Source organism: Montipora foliosa, chromosome 13, assembly GCF_036669935.1.
Source record: "Montipora foliosa isolate CH-2021 chromosome 13, ASM3666993v2, whole genome shotgun sequence".
NCBI classification, from domain to species: Eukaryota; Metazoa; Cnidaria; class Anthozoa; order Scleractinia; family Acroporidae; genus Montipora; species Montipora foliosa.
This window is the reverse complement of record NC_090881.1, coordinates 23873624-23895687: the sequence shown is the minus strand read 5'-3', so window position 1 is coordinate 23895687 and position 22064 is coordinate 23873624. Positions and strand designations below refer to the sequence as shown.

The following is a 22064-nucleotide window of genomic DNA, read 5'->3' as shown; positions in this document are numbered from 1 at the left end:
TGTATGACTGCTTGGAAAGTAAAGTGCATTGTATGATGTCTGCCCTCTTAGGATACATTGGTCTTCCTTGGGGTGTGTGGGTGGGAGTGAGTGAGGGGACCAATTAACTGAGTGTCAGTGGTAAATCCTGGCTCTGCTATCATGCTGTTTTTTTCAATGTGAACTTTGCTTTTTTTTTTTCTTTCTCGTTGTCAGCTGTTCAAAGTTGGATAACGCTATCCAGTGGATAAATCCATCAATAATTTAGGGCTATCATGATACACGTACGCATAGCATTTTGCCCTCTCACCACTTGTGGCCCAGTTCCCACACCCTGGAGTCAGTGGGTTAATGGAGGGGACTGGTTAACCCATTCACTCCTCAGGGACCCCAGGGACCCCAGGAACCCCAGGACGCCCCAAGTTGATGAGTAAAATCGTCTGGCATTAGACAGAGTGAAATCTTTTAAAGTGCACCTAACCCCAAAATATTTTTTTCGCTAAAATGAATCTTTGCAACTGCTCGAAACGCATTGCGGCCATTTTTTCATTTTTCTAACAAATCCTGGCATTTTATAGGCTTCGAAAGTTGCGAAAATCCAAGCATCTTTTGTTCACGACCGAGTCAGAAGGGGAGTGGGTCTATTCCTGATTTGACGTCACAAACTGATTTACATTGCATTAACTCTTTGTAAATGTGCATGCAAAGTAGATTGTGACGTCAAATCAGGAATAGACCCACTCCCCTTCTGACTCGGTCGTGAACAAAAGATGCTTGGATTTTCGCAACTTTCGAAGCCTATAAAATGCCAGGATTTGTTAGAAAAATGAAAAAATGGCCGCAATGCGTTTCGAACAGTTGCAAAGATTCATTTTAGCAAAAAAAATATTTTGGGGTTAGGTGCACTTTAAGTGTCACTCCCGGCCCAGGGGTCAATGAGTTAAAATGCTTACTGTGCACAAAAAAGCCAAGCAGGAAATAAGTGTGGTGGCTTGAAAAGCAGAACAGAACTACCCAAAGCAGTTGAAGGTAGTTTCCAGTGAGGGACTTGTCAGAATGTTCATTGGATTAACCCATTGACTCCCAGGGGTTCCCCATTGACAAGTAAAATCGTCCGGCGTTAGACAGAGTAAAATACTACATCTAAGTCTGGCCAGTTTAGGTTGGTTTGGACATCAAAGGGTTAAATACACAACTAATACTTGTATCATCTGATTTTTAGTTTCACAGACGCCTTCTAAATCGTGAAGATCCGATGGTGCCCAAAATCATTTTGCCAATCTGTGATGTCAGGGATGTTGCCTTGGCACATATCACTGCTTTGAAGGAACCCAATGCTCCAGGTCAGTAGAAAATGAATTCACAATAGGGTTGAGTTTTCAACCAACTTGAAAAGCAATTATGACACTATGGGAGCTAATCATTCTTTTAAAGTCTTTAAGAACAACATTAATTAATTAAGGCTGAAATTAGCAAAAACGTGATATAATAATGATGTCATCCATCATCAATACAGCTGCATTATGAGCATTGTGGTACACTGTACTTTGCATGCATGTACTTGTAGACTAACAAGTTTATTTCAGACTCGATATCTGCAGGCTGTAAACTGCAGATTGCAGCTTAGAGTTGCAGGTCATTGTTTCACCATAGCTGAAACAACCCAAACCCTGACTATTATAATGTTAACATTAGGCCTAAACACTTTGCCTTAGATAATGTTTAAGCACAAGGTTTGCATTTTTGTAAGGGCTTGGGCTGTTTCAGTTGTGGCAAAACAATGACCTGCAACCTGCGAGTCCTCAGTGCAGTTTACGCTGTGCACCCTCTGTTTAAAGGGGCACTGTCATGAGCTGCGCATGCTCGAGTTTGTTTGCTCTCGAGCCCACGGAAAATTCTAGCTGCTATCATGGATTCACGCGTGAGTCACGTATATTCCCCGGAGTTTCTCCTTTGTCCACCATGGCCCTCCCCAGTGGACACCATTTTGAATTTGTCGATTCAAGTTGAAAAAAGTTAACCTAACACTTATAAAGTTTTCACAAGATGCTAGCGCATGCGCTTCTCGTGACAGTTTCTCTTAAATACCGTAATGTTGTGATGTTAAAGGTGTTCTGTTAGAAAGAAATCAAAGTACTTGGCCTTCAGAAGCCATCTATAATGAGCAGCATGATTTTAGTAATTAGGACGTGACATTCATTGATCACACTTAGGTAAATTTGTTTACCATAAAAAACTATCTATTACCCTGTTGGATAATTAATTTTGATGTTTGCTCAAAATACTATGTATCTCAACATAATTGGACAATCCATCAAGACTTGATTAAAAGAAGATATTTTACATGTTCACGACTTAAAAAATGAAAAAGATATTAATGAGGGCAAAGTCTATAGCCCAAGATAAAAAAAAAACATCCTGGTGCGCTACTGGTAATTTTTCGGGCCTCACTTAATTTAATGAGACCATCAACTTTATTTTTTTATTTGGTAGTCACTACGTGCTCTAAAGAATGTCATGTTGTCCAGTTGCTGTAAAGTACATGTATTCCTTATTAGTAAAAGACAATTAACCCATTGACGCCCAGGGGTTCCCCATTGACGAGTAAAATCGTCTGGCATTAGACAGAGTAAAATACTAAGTCTGGCCGGTTTGGACGTCAAGGGGTTAATGGGAGATTAAGATTTAGCACAAAGGTCATTATCATACACCAACCTTTTGCTGCAGGGAACAGATTTCTGTTAGTCACAGACTGTATGTGGGTGACAGAAATGGCCAAGGTGTTGAGTGAGGAATTCAAACCATTGGGTGAGTATGGTGGATTTTAAATTAAAGAACAAGGATGCAAGCAATGGGCATGTTTCTAAAAAATTAAAGACAACAGCGGTGTTGCCTGGATGGGAAGCTAAGCCCTAAAATTTGATATCTATAGGGTTGATCAGGTCAATTGGCCACTGTAGGATATGGAATGCCATTTGTATCAAAAATACTTCTTGTCATACAAAACTTATCATTAAATAGATAAAACTTGTGGCATCTTAGCTTCTACATAAAACTTGCTACAAAATATAAAACTTGTCACGCCATATATAAAACTTGTTTGAAAATATAAAACTTGTCACGTCATACATAAAACTTGTTGCAATAAAACTTGTCACGCAATATATAAAATATAACCTGTCACGCAATACGCCTATTGGAACCCAGGCCAGTAGTGCACCAAAGGGCGAAGACCGTTGAGAGACCATCAAGTCTTGCTGATGGTCTTATGGACCAAAACAGAGTGGAAAGGCAAAGAGGTAATCAAAAGGACATAAATGAGTCACTGTCTCGATTATTAGAGCAAAGTGAGGCATCACCATCGGCAGCCTTACAAGAAGTCATCATTTCAACAGCTCTGCGTCACTGATGTTCTTATTGCCAGCAACCCGGAACGATTTGCTACAAGAAGAACAATGAAGCTGGGCCTTACTGATCATGATCCGATCTATGCTATACAGAAGCGGAAGACCACTAGACCTCAACCTAAGCTCATTGAATATTGTAGTATGAAGGGTTTCGACAATGATCGTTTCCTAGCTGATCTTGCTAAAATCCCCTGGCATACTGCATATATCTTCAATGACATTGATGATATTTGTGAACTGTGGTACAAGCTGTTCATTGATGTAGTGGACCAGCAGATGCCATACAAAGAGAAGTATATCTATATCCGGGGCAACCAGCTGCCCTGAATAACCCCTGAGATCTCCTCTGCAATCCACCACACTTCGAGCTCTTTTCAGATTGTGTCAAACCACCTCTGGAGTATTAATTATAAGAGAGAGAAAGTTGTTGCGTTAATCTATAGATCGTTCCTACTGTCACACAAAAAAAAATCGAAACCATTCAATGAAATGAGCCAAAAACTTGGAATGTTGTGGGAGAAAAATTCATATAAATCACCTCACCAATTCTCATGTCTGTGCGCTACAGCATTTCTGAGATATTTGTCGAAGCATTTCACGCAACTTTATAGAGTTTATAATCCTGGAAACTCAAGCTCATCACCTTGTTCTTGCCCTTTGGCGCGGTACTGGGTTCCAATAGGTGTATTGCGTGACAAGTTTTATTGCAGCAAGTTTTATATATGGCGTGACAAGTTTTATATACTGTGTGACAAGTTTTATATTCTCAAACATGTTTTATATTTTGTAGCAAGTTTTATGTATGAGCTAAGATAAAGAGCCACAAGTTTTATATATTTAATGATAAGTTTTATATAATTATGACTTTGTTGAGCTGCGTTGTTGCTGTACTTTGCGACGGCGATTAACCGTGACAATTATTATTATTATTATTATTATTATTATATGGCATTCCACAGTAGGAAGATAGATTCAAAGGGTGATGTTTCAAGCATGAAGTGTGAGCTTAGCAATGTAGCCCACGCCCCTTTGATGTGACATGGCATTGTGTTAAAGTTTTCACCGAAAGGACATCGTTTTATGATCAGCGTGTAGTAATTGCTTAGGCTGTAAAGTGCTGCACCACCTTGCAGGAAGTCATAGTATCACCAGGGCTGGGTAATCCCAAGAATCATCATGATCGTAGTTTAGAGTGTAAAGGTCTTTCTATAGATATGTGTTAAAAAGTTCTTTAATTTCTATCAATTGGCAGACTAAAACAGATTTTGCAGTAAAAGTAACAAATCTTTGTGGAAAATGGTAAATTAGCCAATATAGAAAATACTATAATACTCTTTGTTTGTCCCTCCAAAATTTTGCACAAGCATTTTTTTCTCTTAGGGACTTATAATGGTCCCAAGAGAAACTTTTGAAGGGACAAAAGAGTATTATGAGTATTTTTGATATTGGCTAATTACTGGGTTGCCAGTATGGAAATCCCAGTCGGAAAGTGGGTGGGATTTGTTTGTTTTTTTTTTTTTCTGTGTCGGTAAAAGTCTTGCCTGTCACTCCCCTGCTAAGTGGTATCTTTGTGCATAGAGCCTTCTCCTCATATTTTCTTAGGATAGAGAGGGTAGTGGAAATGCGTAGATTTCTCTGGTGGACACAGTAGAATGATAAACTTAACCGGCAATGGCGTCGAAAGTCATGTAACGCGAATGGCGGATCTTTGAACAAAATATACGGTTACGAAGCTCAATAATGGCAAGTCATTTGGATACTGAACAAGACAGGCGGTGGAATCTTAAAAGCGACGAGTAATGGACTTCGACAACAATCTGTCGCCTGTCGAGCCGAAATCAAAGTGAGCTGCATTTCTAAGATTTTGCCAAGTGTGCTGTTATGTAGAACACTGAAACCAAATGGAAAATTCTCTGGTAACTTGTAAGTTCAACAAAGACAGAGATCAAATCGAACACCTTAAGTGGATCTGTGATCAACTCTGCACAGTGTTCAGGTAAAAAAAAATTGGAAATGTGACAGCCAAGAATTATTTGAAAGAAAGCTTGTCGTCTATTTTGTGCTTCATTATTCAAGGAAAAGGTTCTTCATGGAAGCGGCTTGATCGTAAAATTTTAGTTTGTTGTAATATTGCGCCTATTTGACACCATTGAGTTTTTTCTCTTCACTCACATAATGAAATAGGAAGGGGTTTTTGCCTCTAATAGCAAATATGTTGTTTGTTTCAAAAAATTGTTTGCTGGAAAAAGTGGCCTTTATGAATTCATCATGTTATATAATATGCGAGCCTAACTGGATAGTTTTTATGGCAATAGTAAAGCATTTTCGTGTCAAAATGAGGTTAGCGTTTTCTGTTGTGCTAATTTAATTAAATATAAATATACATTCTACCTGGTGAGTTTGTTATTCTCGTTAACCAGCAATGGTGTGGAAAGTCATTGCAACGCGAATGGCATTTTAGTGCATCTTATGTTGTTTGTTTCAATAAAATGTTTCGCTGGAAAAGGATTCTGTGAATTTTCAAGCTTAAGGTTGAAACGTGATACAGGAGGATATTTTTAGTATTGCTCTGTAAGCAGGAAAGGTTTCATGAAAATAAACAGGTCTGTTGGAAGCGTGCTTGAGTTTCAACAAAATGAGCCCCAAAATCAGCAAAAAATGTGACGCCGGTGAATAATAAAGTAGCTGCTATTTCCAAAATGATGGAATTACCTGGTGATAAATAACCTTGTCTTGGAGAGTAAATTTTTGACTTTGCAGAAACAATGGTAGGCGATTGTGATCTTTGTTTTGAATTCGCTCATTTATTGTCAAACTTTATAACACGTAACGAAAAAAGAAACTTACGAAAATCCGGTATCTTGCCATCATTTAAGGACGTTCGCGCCCAAAACGTTCCCACGTACAGATTTTTTTTAAACTTGCCATGCAGAAAGGTAATGATCTACTTTTGCCAAAAAGGCAAAAAAAATGGGGGGTCACCGTGCTCGTTTTCGAGATCATGAGGTGCATTTTTAGAAGATTGCGTTACTTTAAGACGATCTTAGCTTACAACTGTCAGCAATAAAAAAACTACATGAGTGAAATTTAGATCAGGTAAACGTACTCCGTTCAACATAACTAATATAACTAAATTAACCTTTGCAGCTGATGTCTTTTTCTGAGGTGAAATAGACCTTGAAAAACGATACATATTAGTCTAAGAAAGAAAACTTCGGTCGCACGAGAGCATAAAAGGGCAAATATTTGTAACTTCTCACGTACAGATTTTTTTTGTTTTTTGTTAAAATGGACAAAATCAAGAAAGGAAGTGATCTACGGAAAGAAAAATGGGGGTCACCGAGCATTCAAGAGAGTAAAATCGCTGCGAAGTTCTCAAAGCGATTGTCTATTCGCACTGTCACGCCATTGCGTGACATTTCCGAGAAGACCTGGGTCCACAGCTATCCCATGATGCCACATACTTTCATGTTCCATTCTTGTGGAAAAATTTTGCGCCTTTAGCATCGTGTTTACTTGCGTGGTCTGCGATGCATGACGTGTGCGTGACATGTGCAAAAAGATGCGCAGTAGCAATGGGCGCGAACGTCCTTAACACAGATGCTTCACTGTTTGGCAAGTAAACATGCCGTGGTAACTTAATCACGGCGCCCACTGAATTCCGGCGATGTCACTTTCGATTTTGCGATTTATTTGTGCAGCCAAAACGTACAATAACAAAATTGAACATAGCAAAAATCTCCCAAAATGTTTGTCGCTTATCGTAACTGTTTATATTCTATATTCACGGTTCAAAATTAATGTTGTTTTCATGTCGTAAATATGTTATTCTCGAGCGACCGTCCTGGAAACTTCTTTCTGCTCTTTCTAAAAACTGTGTATCAATATTTATTTACTTTTACATCAATATTTGTTTTTGCATAAAGCAAGCTAACAAAATCTGTACCTTGCTGAGTTCGCATTTGTTAGCATTAATAGTATTTTCGGCCGATGCATCTGTTTTATGAGGGGTATATTGTTGTGGTCTCCCATCCAAGCACTAACCCTGCTGGACAGACAAAATTATATATTTTTCAATGCTAATATCATTTTCAATGCTAATATCATTTCAAGTAGCAAAATAATTTATTGTTGTCATCAGTTTTGTGCTTTTCCTTAATTCATTGCACTTCTCCTTGTCTTTCAGGCTACAATATCCCTACATGTGCAGCCCCCAAGCTTGGATTAAAAATCTACTCTTGGTTTGATGGTACAGTAAAGTCCATTCTGCCTGCACTTAACCAGGAGCTCAAGTTTAATAACACAAAGGTAACACAAGTCTGCCCTTGTCTTTCTCGAATAGGTCAGGGTTAGCATCACGGGTGACCTTTGAACTCACATACTTGTCGAGATGAAGGTGTGATGCTCCTTGATAGATTAGCTAATCGAGAACTAGAAATTACCCTGATTTAAAGAATTGACATGTGAAGAGCCTTTTTTGTTCGAATAAGGAAATAAATTCATTATTTGACCGCCATTATATGGAAAAGAAGAGTCATATTGTTATGTGACTAGATTTGTCACCATGCACCAATGGCTCAGTTGGTTGAGCATCGCCCCGTCATGCGGGAGGTTGCAGGTTCAAACCCTGGCCCAGATCCCGCTCAGGTTCTACTGATTGCTGCCTTTGTAATTTCATCTGCAAATGGTTAGACTTTGAAGTCTTTACGTATAAGGACTATAAAACATACATTGTAGGCCTGTCTCACAAATATCCTCAATGTTCATACAAGTTTCCATTGGGATGTTAAAGAACCCACACATCACTTGGGGAGATTAGGGGATGGATTCACTGGTGTTGTGGCTGTCCTGTTCTTTCCAGCAGAAGTGGACAGCTTGGCGTGACGTCTCTTAAAGGCTTATGGTATGTGACGCCACCTAAGCAGAAACAGCCATAAGTCAAAAAGGGACTTTTTCAGAGTGCTGGAACATGAAGATGTTGTAGTTATTAACACTGCACTAAAACTAACTGGTGGACCTCCTAGTTTTCAAGTCTTTTATAATCAGTTTATTAATTTCTTTTCCAGGCGAGACAAGGTTTGCAGTACCAGCCAACTGAACTGAAAGCGAGCATTGTAGACATGGCTTACAGCCTCATTGATGCTGGTTTTGTGAAGATGACACCAAAATACAAGGAAACGAAACAAGCAGAATAGACAAAGCAGCAGAAGCTTGTCAGCTTACAAAAATGATTATCTTTAAATATAACAATTACAGTAGATTCACTCAAATCCTTGCTTAATTCTTGCTTAATTTAATCGTTAATGCGACCCAAATTTGCTGAAGAGTGAGACTGGGTATGACTATAAAACAGAATCTATGTTACATGTACTTGCATATTTTAAGACTTCTACTAAAGCTTATATATTAAAGCTCGTTGCGCTCATTAAGATCATTTTACAAAGTTCTCATTTATTATCACCTTATGCCTCCATTGTGAACCGCCTTTCTTGTGTAAGAGGTGCAAATGTTAGATATTGTAGTTGCTAATCCGTGGTAGGTATAATAAGTGTTGTGGAGTTTATACCTCATGTGAAGTTATTGAGGACCATATTTTCAAAGTCAAATTGGCACTTGTGACAAACAGCCTCGTATGCTACAGAATTTTCATTGTAAAACTGAAATTGAGATGTTAGTTTTGTTCGAAGTTAAATTATATTGATTTGTAAGAAGCGCCACACCACTTTGAAAGCCAAAGATTTAATAAAAGCCGCGGGGATAAATTCACTTTACAGTGTGTCTTTCAGCAAAAGAAAAAATATTAAAGATTGAAATCAAGTGCCGGAAGCTCCTTGGAGCAATGCGAATTCTTATTATCCAGCTGCGTGAGTTGTTGTACAGAAAACGCACGAAACGAGTACAAGTATTCCACGATATTGTACAGTTATTTACTGTACACTTGGAGAACCGATTGACTAGTCGGTGCTAATGTTGCCCCGCGCTTGTCACGCACAGCAGATCTGGTAAACATTTAGTGCAAAAAAAGTTGGATAATAAGATATTTCTATTTGAGTGTTAAATATTTAAGTCTTGTGAATACTGGTCTCGGGTTCAGCATGAATTTCCGTGGTTTTTTCTTTGTTGAAGAAAAGTTTTCTCGCTGAACACTTTCCCGGACATTGTCTCCTGTCTGTCGCTGTTCAGGCAATGGACACCCTTTCAAACTGAGAGAAATGTGACGCTGAAGGGAGAAAGAGAGGGGAAACTGGGTGCCTCTGGAGAGTAAACTGTTGCATGATAAAGGGTTGACTTCCCTCACTGCCTTTTTGGGGGACAGCCGCCGAGTATCGGCTGGACGGGCTCTTGTTTGTCGGGTTTTTGAAAGAGCTGAGGGTAGCTCATGTTCTTGACATCGAGAAGACCATTGTAGCATTGCGTTCCCGTGATAAAGCAGATTGCTTGTCATGGAAGAATGAAATTTCTCTTTTTCCATCTTGTCTCATCCATTTTCGAAGTCACTCGATATCTGCAGGTGACAAGCAAGAAATGAGCTGAAACAGTGGTTCCTTTAATTTTTTGCAAAATGCAAAGTTCAGCTAGCAGCTAACTGTGAGCTTGGGTAACCTGTGGCTATTCATGTTCGTGATCATTTGGGCGTGTCAGACAGTGGGAAAGAAGTGTGCGGGTCAGAACCTTTAGTCGTTCCGTGACAAGAATGTCCCGGGTTCTCGTAACGGGGGCCTCTGGCTACCTTGCTATGCACGTAGTGAAGCAATTGGTCGATTCAGGAGAATACATCGTAAGAGGCACAGTTCGTAGTCTGGCTAACGATAAAAAGGTGAAACCGTTAAAAGATCTCTCTTCAGGAAATGCTAAATATCCACTAGAATTGGTCGAAGCAGATCTAACAAAGAAGGAGACTTGGCCACAGTAAGTGTCTTTCATGATGTACAGTAGTGTACCGAGCTTTTGATCCAACAAAGCTTACCACCCAGACTCTGGTGTGAAGAAATTTAATCGCGTGATCTTTGCGTGCAGAGTCATGAAGCGGCGTCACAGTGTTTATTCGTACGTGACCCGGCTGCAGTTTAGCGGGCAAATTGTAACTTTTTAGAAGTAGGCTAAGCCCGCCGAAAGAGCTGAGCAAACTGCCTCGCTAGGCAGTTTGCAGACCTCTTTCAAGTTTCCTCACCGTGTACGGCGGGCTTAGCACTCAAATTAACTGGAGTACCTTGGTTGCTTGCAATCACCACAGGGGCACCCAACGTCAATTTTCGCAAAATATCTGTTCGGAAGACGGTTTGAGACCTAGAATTTTCGGAACATTTGTTGTAAAATTTCTTGCTTGCCTGCCTGTCCTAGGATTTTCGAAGTTCTAAAAAATGGTATAATTGCCCATTTTTAACGGATTTTTACCCTAAAAAGGTCACCTAGAATTTTCGGAAGCCTTTTTTTCTGGCTGGACTTTTTCTAAAAGGTAAGTTTTGATCCGTATAATTTTCGGATCACTAGACTTTCAGCTAGGAAATCCGAACAGATGAAAACATTTTAGGGGATAAAATATGCCTATATCTACCGTTTAAATACTAAAATACGTTTAACGATGCTATGTATAAGTGGTTTTGAATAATATTCTCGTTAGGTGCCCCTGTCACCACGTTTCGTTCGATGGCACTAAATCTTCGGAGCAACCGCGTAAAAATTGTTCGTTTTGAACCTGAGCTTTTCAACGACTTGGCCTGATCAGTTGCTTACAGATAAGTCCTTCTACGCTTATTAAAATAAAAAACGAGAAGCTTGAGCCTAATTATATGCGCCACATTTAAGTTTAATCCGGTCAATGTTTACAATCTATAATTCCAGCTGAGTCGTTTAAGAGGCGATCGAGATTTCATCTCGCGCCGTGGAATAGCATTTAAGTAAGGGAATATTTCCCTGATGTTGGTGCAATCAAGTTTCTTATTGTGAGGGTATATTGGCCTCAAATCAAATGTTTGTTCAGTACTGTCAATTATTTCTTGTTTCAAGGCACAGTCCATCAAATTAAGTGACTCATAACTTATGTAGGTGCAATGAAGATTATCACTGTAAGGGTACATTGAGCTGAAATCAAGGGATTTCCGTAATTGATGTGCTTCAAATAACGTTTAAACTTAGCCTGTAACAAGGCCTTGTGGTTCCTCAGTTCAGGCAAGATTAATTAATACTTGTGCCAACATGTAGTCAAACATTTATTTATAGGTAGAGAGAATGGCTATAATTCAAGATGCATGAATATAACATTTGCTGTGTACGCAACTTTAACAACGCATGTGATGAAGTATCATAAATTCATCATGATTGTGCAGTTTATGATAATTATTGAAATCATTCTGTAGCAGCTTCAGTGAAGCAAATCCCATTTTCCCAGATTTAATTTATTTTCTTTTGTGCACACCAAGTTTTTAAACCAGTTTCATGGCATTGAATCTTATTCAATCTTCAAGTGGAAATGAGCAGATATCATTTTAATAACTGTATCCACATTTTCACTGCTGTATATACGTTATGTTTGATGCTTTTCTCATTTAATCAACAATTGATTATAGGGCAGATATCTGCTTTTGATATTTAAATGTTCCAACCATGGGAACAATCCTTTGTTGCAACAGAGTTAACTGAATAGAGGGTAATGTGAAGTGCTGCTCTGGTTGGCACATCAATGACGACAGATGACTTCAACAATATCCTCTCTATAATGTGGACAGTAAACTTGTCTATGTCAGATAAACAGTTTTGGACAGTTCTGCATGGATCTCTCAAAGTAGCCAATATTTGTAACGTAAAGCCTTCCCACTGCTCCTTGAAAGCATTCTCTTTTATTTTTTGCATTGCTCATCATTGTATGGTTTCAATGTCATCTTCCTCTTCTCGATACTCCTCTCCCTTCTTTTCTGTTTTCTGTCCAGGAATATGCTAACCTCCAGGGACTTGTCAGAAATTTAGCAGGGGGGGGGGAGAAAAACAGGGAAGGATCACAGGTTTTTGAGCCGTGTAAAAGGGCGGGATTGAAAAAAAATAGACAGCAAAAGAGGATTAGGGTCACCGTAAATTAAGCCATTGTATTTTATAACACAAATACAAACCAATAATGCCATACAAAATATTTCCTGCCATATAAACAAGAAAAGCTATTGAAGGTTTTGAACGCAGTACGTGAATCTTGGTTTCCAGTGGTAGAAACTAATAGTATATAATTATCATGCTATTTAATAGCCAAATCCTTTTTTGGTCACGTTTCTCTAACAAAGATATCACTCGCATGTTAGATTTGCTTTTAATTATTAGAAGTACTGAACCATTTTCCTTCTGCCACTGTACATGTATATCAAATTTGGAGCCATAATATATTTTTTGTCCAGGGAAGGGGGGGGGGAGGGTAGGGAAGGGGTCAGGGAATGTTAAGATGAGTTCCAGGAGAGGGTCAAGACATTTCAATCCCTTACCAAGGGAGGGAGGTTCATTCATTTTCCTTGCTTTACTGAAAAGCTGCTAATATCTCCTGACAAGTCCCCCATCAGAGCATGAACCCGGACATCCTCAGTTCCAAGTAACCAAATTCTTTCATTGTTGTGTCCTGTACAAACTGAGAGGGCTAGTCAAATCTGATTGTAGTGGAACAATTTTTAATGCCAGTTTGTAATATCCCTGTTTCTTCACATCCTATGCACTTTACTAATCATCTAGGTGTACTTTTCTTGCCTTCATAGGGCTGTTAAAGACTGCTCTTATGTGATTCATGTGGCATCACCCTTTCCACTGGATAATCCAGCAGATGAAATGGAAGTCATCAGACCAGCTGTTGAGGGAACTACAAATGTCCTTGAAGCTTGTGCAAAGACAAAGGGTGGTGTGAAAAGAGTTGTTCTGACCAGTTCTTGTGCTGCAGTGTATGGTATAACACACATAATTTCAATGACAATTTGATGCAGTTATTGGCATCATAATTTGCTATACATGTCCCTTGTGGGGCTTTAGATGTAGGACACAATGTCAGGGTAATCTGAAAGTTTTTGGCTGTTTCCTATGTCTGGATTAACTGCGAGGCCGCTGTGATAGTCAGTTGGCTGTAGTGTCCTGGTTACGTGAAAAGTGGTAGTCACTTTATCATAAAGTTAAGGGAAAATCCTACAACCATTTGTAGACGTCCTTAAATTCTGGCTTTTGTTAAAAGCACCTAGCATTTCTTCCTCTCCCTTTCCTCTTAATTTGATTTCCTCTCACAGTTTCTTGTATATTTTCAACAATGCTCTTGAAGTAATTATTGGTGTCCTTTTAAACTGAGACCCTCTTGATACCAGCTTTTGCAAAGTGTTGATAAAGACAAATCTTATGTTGCTTGAATGAAAGTTGCTGTTACCAGTAATTTCTCTTGGATGTCATCCTTTAGCCGGCCGATTACAAGAAGAAAAGCTTTTCAATGAGGAAGACTGGTCTGATGAGAAACATTGTGTCCCATATGAAAAGAGCAAATTGCTTGCAGAGAAGGCAGCCTGGGAGTTGGTCAAGAATTTGTCAGGTTTATTAACACATTTAAGTACAATAAATTTTGATTTTAAGTGCACAAGTTTGTCGCTGCATAATCAACTTTTTGTGGCTAATTGCATTAAGATATTCACACATACATTGACTTCTGAAGGGACACTGAAAAATGCAAACTGCGGACTGTGCAGACCGTGCGTAAAATGAAAATTTGGTTAGCCTGAATATCAATCAGGTTAGCCTAATTAGGCCTATATAAGATTCAGGTTAGCCTGTTTATGGTTAGCTATCAATAATAGTGAGGGTAACACCATATTTTACCCCTGGTCTGCACTGTCTGCACAGTCTGTAGTCTGCGTTTTGGCGTGACCGACTTCTGAACCGCCTCCGACTGACAAGTAAAATTGTCTGGCATTAGGCCAAGCAAGACTGATCACTCCTAGGGGTCAATGGATTAAAGGTTGTTAACGTATTGACTCCTGAACCCCCCCCCCCCCCCCCCTTCCCCATCCTCCAAAGGAAAATCTATTTTAAACAGGGTTGTTGACTGCTTAACCCACTGAAACCTCAATGTCCCTAGGACGCCTCGGTTGACAAGTAAAGTCGTCTGGCATTATGTAGACAGTAAAATCAGTTACATCTCACTCGCAGGTCACTGGGTTAAACAGGGCAGCATTCACACACTATGAAAATTTCATGTTCTTAGAGATGCTACATAACTCTCAATGAATACAAATACAAATCAAGTTTTTTCAATCTTAACAAGTGGTGCCTAATCAGGGGTTTCAGTAACATTTTAAGTAGATGCCTGGGCTAATCAATCAAAGCGGTGGTCACTCTTGTCTTTTACATGGGTTTGAGTGAAAATCAAGGCAGAGCAGCCGACGATGAGAGGCAAGTTTGTGACAAACAGACGGTGGTATACGGCCGGTGACCGGCCTCTAATGAAACCCCTGTCTATGTCTCCTCACCATTTAACTCGAGTTGTCTGACATGAAAAGACCACAGACTAACCCTAAGTTGCAATTTTTATGAAAGCTAAACACTTTAAAATGGGTGCTTAGACTTCAAATACTGTTTATCAGCGCTATTTGTAGGCAGTCTGAGGTCTGCTGTTGTCATATACCTTTTAATTATATAACCCCAGCTGCCCCATTCCCTTGGATTAACTAGCATGTTTATTTTTCCTTTAGATGATGAAAAGTTTGAGCTCTGCGTCATCAATCCGGGGTTAATCTTGGGACCTGTGTTGCATGGATCATCTTGCACTAGTATGGAGGTACAACAAATTACCATTTTGTAGGTCCTGCTGTGTCACCAGGCCTGGATGTTTTGATACCACCTGCAGCCTCTTCATTATATTTGTTGGCTAGGTTACTGAGCAAGCAACAATTGAATGCCGTCTTCATTATTATTCAAATGGTTGAGACATTTCTTGACACCTGACCTGAAATTGAACTTTATATTTTCAGTTTCATCAGCGTCTTCTTCAACGTGAAATGCCTGCAGTCCCAAAACTGAGCATGGGTTGTTGTGACGTTAGAGATGTGGCTGCAGCACACATAACTGCAATGACTTCACCCAAGGCACCAGGTAGCTAAAATTTCTATTCACTTGAGATCATGTTGCAGACTTGCTTTTAGAGGAAGAACTTGGCAAAGGGTGTCTTGAAAACGAAGACTTTAAGACCCCAAAAACTCGAAAACTCAGAGAGGAATAAAGTACCCCAAAACCGTCAATTTGGCGAACCCTTTGGCCTGTCTAGGCCTAAAGTTGATTTTTAGGCTTAAGGTTAGCCAAATTGAGGGTTTTGGGTTACTTTATTTGTTTTCAAGTTTTCGGGGGGTTAAAGTCTTAGGGTCTTTGTTTTCGAGACACCCATTCGAGTCACCTGGTACGAGCCAGAAGGCCCATCAGGCCAGCGCTTATCTCCGGTTCCGTAGCATGAAGCGACTAGGAGTATTTCTACTCCCCCCTGGATGGGATGCTAGTCCATCGCAGGCTTACCCCCAGCATTTCACCGGTACCCATTTGTACACCTGGGTGGAGAGGGGCACGGTGAGAGTAAAGTGTCTTGCCCAAGAACACAACACAATGTTCCCGGCCAGGATCCGAACCCGGACCACTTGATCCGGAGTCAAGCACTCTAACCATGAGGTTACCGCGCCTCCCACTGTATTACCGTATTTATTTACCTATAAGCCGAGCTATTTTTTCAGAAATTTGGATTTGTATCGACCAAAAACATTCTAAACAAGGGGGTTCGGCTTATAGCCGAGAGTTTGATCGATTTGTGTGATTTTATTCTACACAATAACTTTTAACATGTTTCCTGAGGGAGAAGGTTTCTTGAAACAACGCTCAAGTACCTTTTTGTTAAGAAACCTTGGTCGCGGCTTATAGCCGATATTTTTCCGATTTTTTTCCGAAAGCTTTCGCCCACTATCATGTCTCACAAGTTTAGGGTCTCGGCTTATAGCCAAGCTCGGCTTATAGGTAAATAAATACGGTAGTAAGAATCACCAAAAGGAAACCCAAGTATCTAGAGATGTGCTGAACATATGCGCAATAACAATGATAGTAGGCACTCATGTCCTTAGGCGGTAAGTTTGTTACGTTATGGTTATCCTAACTCAAAGCATACTGGGTCAAAAAGAAATGAATGGTATTCTTTTGTACATTTAAGGCCATGTTGGAGGTGAAAGGACGATGCTTTATTATTGGTATCTAAACTTAACTCTTACTTTCTGGCATTTGTTGTGCCAGTTCAAATTTTTTCCTGGGTCTAATTTGTTTAAACCTGATTTTGAGTTTGATTTTCTTTTGTTTCAGATTAAGACAATGAACATTAAACAACTGGTTTAAAAAATAATATTACAAACCAAGGGAAAAAATTGAAGCCACAACATGTACATTAATTAATACACATTTTTTAAAGGAACAATTCAAAGGCAAATTACGGCTATTTAAATGTAATTTCTTGCTAAATATTATATTTATGATCAGAAGGATTGAAGATGCCATAATATCAAAATATTAACCATACCATGGAATATTAGGCCAAATATACCTCGTTCATAATGGCAGCCAAATAAAAATAATCTTATTCTGTTTTAATGCTAATAACTAAAGCCTTTCTGGCTTCACTACGACGAGAAAATTTCAAAAGAATATTTGTTTCAAAATGAGGGCAGTAGGTCTAATAAATTATTTAAACATAAATAAAAACGAATGTTAATTAAGGTGGTTGCCATAAAAGTGGTCTGTATAAGAACCCACTCAATCTCTTCAACAATATAGGCCCTAACTAAAGATACCTGGTTCCTACTGCCTGTGCCAACTACTCAGTGGTTGGTATAGAAATAATGCTTTTATATTTCTGACAATAACACACACTCTTTGTTTTGAATAAGATAACAGATACGTAACCATTACGGAATGTGTATGGATCCAAGACATAGCAAAAATTTTGGATGAAGAGTTTCGACCTCTTGGTAAGTTACTCCCAAAACTAAGACAATTTCTGAAACTGAAGCTGGGCATTATGATCAAACATGATATCCAAACATACCAACATGCAACGGTCACAATCTTGGACCTGAATGTCACCTCACTGCACACACTGCAAAACACCTTTGTCCAATGATACCCCTACCCCCAGGCCGATAGTCAACGAATCAGAGTAACTACCAGCCTTGGTCATGTCAGGTAACACCTACCTTGCTCTGCATTATTTGTACATTGAGCTGATGTAATGGGCCGTTTGCAGCTACATAGAGGTCGTGTGCGTGGATACCACATGGTAATGCCATACTGAAGAGCATTAGCTCTCCAGTGAACAAAATCAATCAAAAGGTCATACTAAAGAAATTATACGAAAAGCAAACAAATTCTAGTTTTACATTATCTAGTCTCTGGTAAAAGCACTGAAATTCACTCCCGTTGAGGATTAAAAATGTTTACTTCGAACAAGCCTTTGAATTATATTTACTAAGCATGTAAAACTGGAATTTCCTTCAGTTATTAATAAGCTTCATATTCTTTGTTCACTGTTAAAACGCAGACAACCTTTTGACCTTAAAAAAAAATTGATGGCTTTTGTTTTCTGGAGAGCTTGCTCTCCAGTATAGTGTTGCTATGTGGTATGAGCAGGCATGTGACCTCAATCTGCAAAATTCCTATTGCACTGTTTTAATATTATTATTTTTGTAGGCTACAATGTTCCTACCTGGAGCATTCCCACAGTTGGACTGAAAATTGTCTCATGGTTTGATGCCTCAGTGAGAGTGATGATTCCTCATCTTGGTCATGAACTTCGTCTGGACAACTCAAAGGTATAAAATAGTATTCCCAGTGTAGAAACACAAGGTATCCAAAAGGTTCCTACAAAATAATTTGTTGACACAAATCTTCCACATTTGGATAAATGTTGCAAAATGTCCACAGACCTTTCATCTTAACGTTGACATCACATGTGATCAGAAATACAGATGATAATAAGTCAATGTTGTGTACTACATGACATAATTTGACTCTCATGAATATCCATCAGTATTGGGCAATGGAGTATGCACCTTACAGTAGGTTATCCATCTCAAATGTCTCTGGTGTGCCTGTGCAGGCCAATACAGAACTAACAGGCCTAGGTTGTTGAAGAGGTGGATAGCACTATATCCAGTGGATATTGATCCACCTTAATTGAATGACTAGTTAGGGCCTGGCACTTTAGAGCCTTTCATGTCGGGTGTCAGAAATCCCTCTTATCTACTATTAAAGGAATAAAGAGATCTCATTGCGTGAATAATAGAATAATCGGAGGATTGAAGCTGTCACGTTCAAAAAGTTTCTGAGTGCAACAAATTGTCAAAGCTTTGGAGAAATGGCCCCAACATGTTCAGTAATGAATAAATAAAGCTTAAATTCCCAGGCATCAGTGTTTGTACTGGTAACTTGTCGTTCAAAGCAAAGTTCTTAAGGTAGATCAAAATCAATCGACAGAGAAGGGAAAATCGCAGTTCCCAGAAGAAATCATTTGGTAAAAGACTTAACCCATTGACTCCTGGGGGTTCCCCATTGATGAGTAAAATTGTCAGGTGTTAGACAGATTAAAATACTAAGGGTGTGTTTGAGCGACCGCGTATTCCAGAAAAGGAATATGTGGAATAGAAGTTAGAAATCCTTCATTTTTAAGGAGATTCACATTAAAATTGTCAAACACCTGCTAAAATGCTATTTTAAACGTATCTTTCTTATTCTTGTTGTTTCAAAACGCCAAACATGCCATTTTAAAAATCACCACTCCACGTATTCTTATTCCAGTATCGGGTCAATCGAACTCATCCTAGGTATGGCCAGTTTAGGCCGGTACAGGGGTGGAAGGGTTAATGGGACCTACCGGTAGTTTTTCATTGACGCCTGGTGGTTCCCCATTGACGTGTCAATACTCTGGCATTAGACAGAGTAAAATACTAAGTATGGCTGGTTCAGGGGTGAAAGGGTGAAGGACCAACAAACTCAGCCCATATGATGCGGATTACTGGAAATGAACCTAGGAAATACCGGGTATTAATGAAATGTGATTGATCTTTCTTCTGCACCAATTAACCCTTCTCCCCGTTCGTGTCACATTCATCACATGTGGATGGTGTTAAAAAACGCCTGATTGTCTCATACCTCGTTAATTCTACTATTTTTCCTTTTTTAGATTAAAGCAGATCTTGGATTTCAGCCAACTGATTTTAAGAAAACCATCATAGACATGGCTTACAACTTAATCGATGCAGGCTTCATCAAAAAGACACCACAATATGAAGAGGCAAAAAAGAACAAGGATGTTTCATGAACTGTGATGCAGTTTATTGGAACTTGGTTTCTTGTACCTTTAGGTTTAGTTTAGTTTCTAGAACTTAATTAGGTTATTGTACCTTTTAGTTAGTAAATTTATTATTGTAAACTTTTCAGTGTTGTGTGTGTGTGTGTGTGTGTGCACACTCATTCGTGCTCATTCACTCTTAAGGCACCCCAGGGAGTGTCACTCCCAGAGGTCAATGGTTTAATGGAGGGGACATAGTTTTTGACTGGTTGACCTATTCACTCTTCAGACACCCCACAACGGCTTCAGTTGACGAGTAAAATCGTCTCGTGTTAGACAGTGGAAAATCTGTTGTCTCACTCTTATATGTAGGTGTCAATGGGTTAACGACAACTTCTATTGGAGCCATTCTGGATTATGAATACTTGGAAAATACACAAACAGGATAACAAAGGTTTTCAACTTCTGTAGTAAAATTAAAACCAGAGAATTTAGTCTGACCTATCAGAAAGGGAGACAATCTCGTTCAACTTGTTCATTGCGCAGGAAAGTAGCAGTTAATTTTAATTAATATTGCTTTTCGTTGGTTGAGAATGTAACATGGGAATTTTTGAGTCAATAAAATAGTAATGGATAGTACTTTTTATGGCACTGACAGCTGCCTGATAACTACAGAGAAGTTACACACAAATTAATGTAGGGAAAATTAAAAAGTGGTTACATTCCTTTGGATGTTGTGAACCCTTTCGTCCCTGAAGTGGTCCCCATTGACGAATCAGTCATCTGGTGTTAGACAGAGTAAAATCTGTAAGTATCACTCTCAGGATTGATGTGGTTAAAGGGGACATTTTTGAGTGGACCAGTAGATGTTCTTAACCCATTCACCAATCTCAGCAAATCATTGAAAGTTTGTAGATTTTAGGTCTGACATTGACACGAAAACATCTGCATGAGAACCAAGATTTAAAGAACATGTACCTGTTAGAGCCTTTTTCAGGAAACCTGGAAATTTTGTGCTCAAATTTCAAAATGGATTCTTATTATTCTCGAAAGTACTAAACAATGTGTTTAAATGTGCACAAAGGGATTGTATGTGCTGAAATCTAACTCAATTATAGAAGATATCATTATCATATTTATATTTACACTTGGATTGTACATAATTTAGCTTGTCGTAGTTAGTATCCCCAATCATTTACCCTTGCACCATGTATAACATGGTAGGAACTCCATGCCCTTTTACTTGCACATGGAGTGTGGGTACTTGGATTTAAGGGTTGTTAGAGGGGGCCCAAACTTTATCATCCTATTCCTTACCAGAGATGATTAGGGTCTGCAGATGTCATTACAAAACTAGCACTAGACATACTATTCTATACAATGCATGCATACTGTACGCTAACAATATTTTTCTACTTAATGAGCAAAAGTTACTAAGCTTGATAGTTGAAGTTCTGTCAACTCCGGTGCCCTTTGTAAAGTCTTGAACTATTTTGAACTATTTTGTTTGGGATACGGTTAATACATCAAATAAATTAATGCTGAAAGATGTGTATTTGCTTGTAAAATTGTTTTGTTTTGTTTTGTTTTGTTTTGTTTTGTTTTTTTGGGGGGGGGAGGGAGGGGGCAGTTGATGTAATGATTCAAGAAATTCTGGGGTTGGACCTAAATTAGAATCCAACATTACTCTTTACCTCAGCTCACTTTGTGGCAGACAGCTTCCATTTGAATGAGGTGGTATACTTCCCTTCCCAGCCCCTATACAGAAGAGTTTAAAATTGCCATGGCAACAAGCAACTTGTGCCCTTACACTTAGTAGGACGATAAAGTCCTGAAAATTTTAGATAAATAAAAGAATCATTGTATATTCGAAAAGCACTCGAAACAGAAGTCAATTGTCTTTGAAAGTTAAGAGAACTACACCCATTGCCTGCATTGAGAATTGCAGGTGAAAAGAAAGCTGTTTGGCTTTCATGAAAATTTTCAAAAAAACACTTGCTAGTAATAAAAAGCACTTCAGGTTGAAAACCTGCCTTACTGAAGAAAAATTGGTCATTTCTAAACGATTTAGGCCCTGTTTACAAGCAGGTAGGGTAACCTTACTGCTAGGGTTACCCGAGCATGAGGGTCAAAGATAGCCTGGGTTTACAAGCATGATTTCCCAGGTAGGGTTACCCTACCACCCGGGACAACTTTGCGTGCTTGGCAACCGCCAGCATCGCATACATATTGGAAACCGCTAAAAAGTTGTCCCGGGTAGGCGAGTTATCCCTAGGACTCTATCGCCAGGGTAACCCTAGCTACACCATGCTGAAATTCCGTGCGGAAGTATGCGCGGGAGGTTTCCAAGGCAACGACGTACATCA

The 22064-nt window shown here is 39.1% G+C and overlaps 2 protein-coding genes across 2 annotated transcripts in view; both read left to right on the top strand.

The window, feature by feature from the left end:
- Positions 1-9204, top strand: part of LOC137982808 (uncharacterized) — a 16473-nt gene extending 7269 nt beyond the window's left edge. The window contains exons 5-8 of the mRNA XM_068829965.1: positions 1202-1322; positions 2707-2787; positions 7573-7694; positions 8453-9204. Coding sequence (XP_068686066.1) covers positions 1202-1322; positions 2707-2787; positions 7573-7694; positions 8453-8581 — 453 coding nt within the window. The 3' untranslated portion in view covers positions 8582-9204. The remainder of the gene's footprint in view (positions 1-1201; positions 1323-2706; positions 2788-7572; positions 7695-8452) is intronic.
- A 798-nt stretch (positions 9205-10002) lies between these two features.
- On the top strand, positions 10003-21251 carry LOC137982807 (uncharacterized). Its single transcript, XM_068829964.1, has 8 exons — positions 10003-10295; positions 13115-13299; positions 13795-13923; positions 15080-15165; positions 15359-15479; positions 17300-17380; positions 18099-18220; positions 19591-21251. Exons 1-8 carry the CDS (start codon positions 10081-10083, stop codon positions 19726-19728), a joined length of 1077 nt encoding a protein of 358 aa, XP_068686065.1. The 5' UTR covers positions 10003-10080; the 3' UTR covers positions 19729-21251.
- Positions 21252-22064: the final 813 nt, after the last annotated feature.

Excerpts from the sequence above, each read along its gene's own strand:
- LOC137982807 (XM_068829964.1), top strand. The coding sequence starts at position 10,081 with ATGTCCCGGGTTCTCGTAACGGGGGCCTCTGGCTACCTTGCTATGCAC. Across the intron at positions 10,296-13,114 it reads AAGAAGGAGACTTGGCCACA|GGCTGTTAAAGACTGCTCTT; the intron begins GTAAGTGTCTTT and ends TTGCCTTCATAG. Across the intron at positions 13,300-13,794 it reads TTCTTGTGCTGCAGTGTATG|CCGGCCGATTACAAGAAGAA; the intron begins GTATAACACACA and ends GTCATCCTTTAG.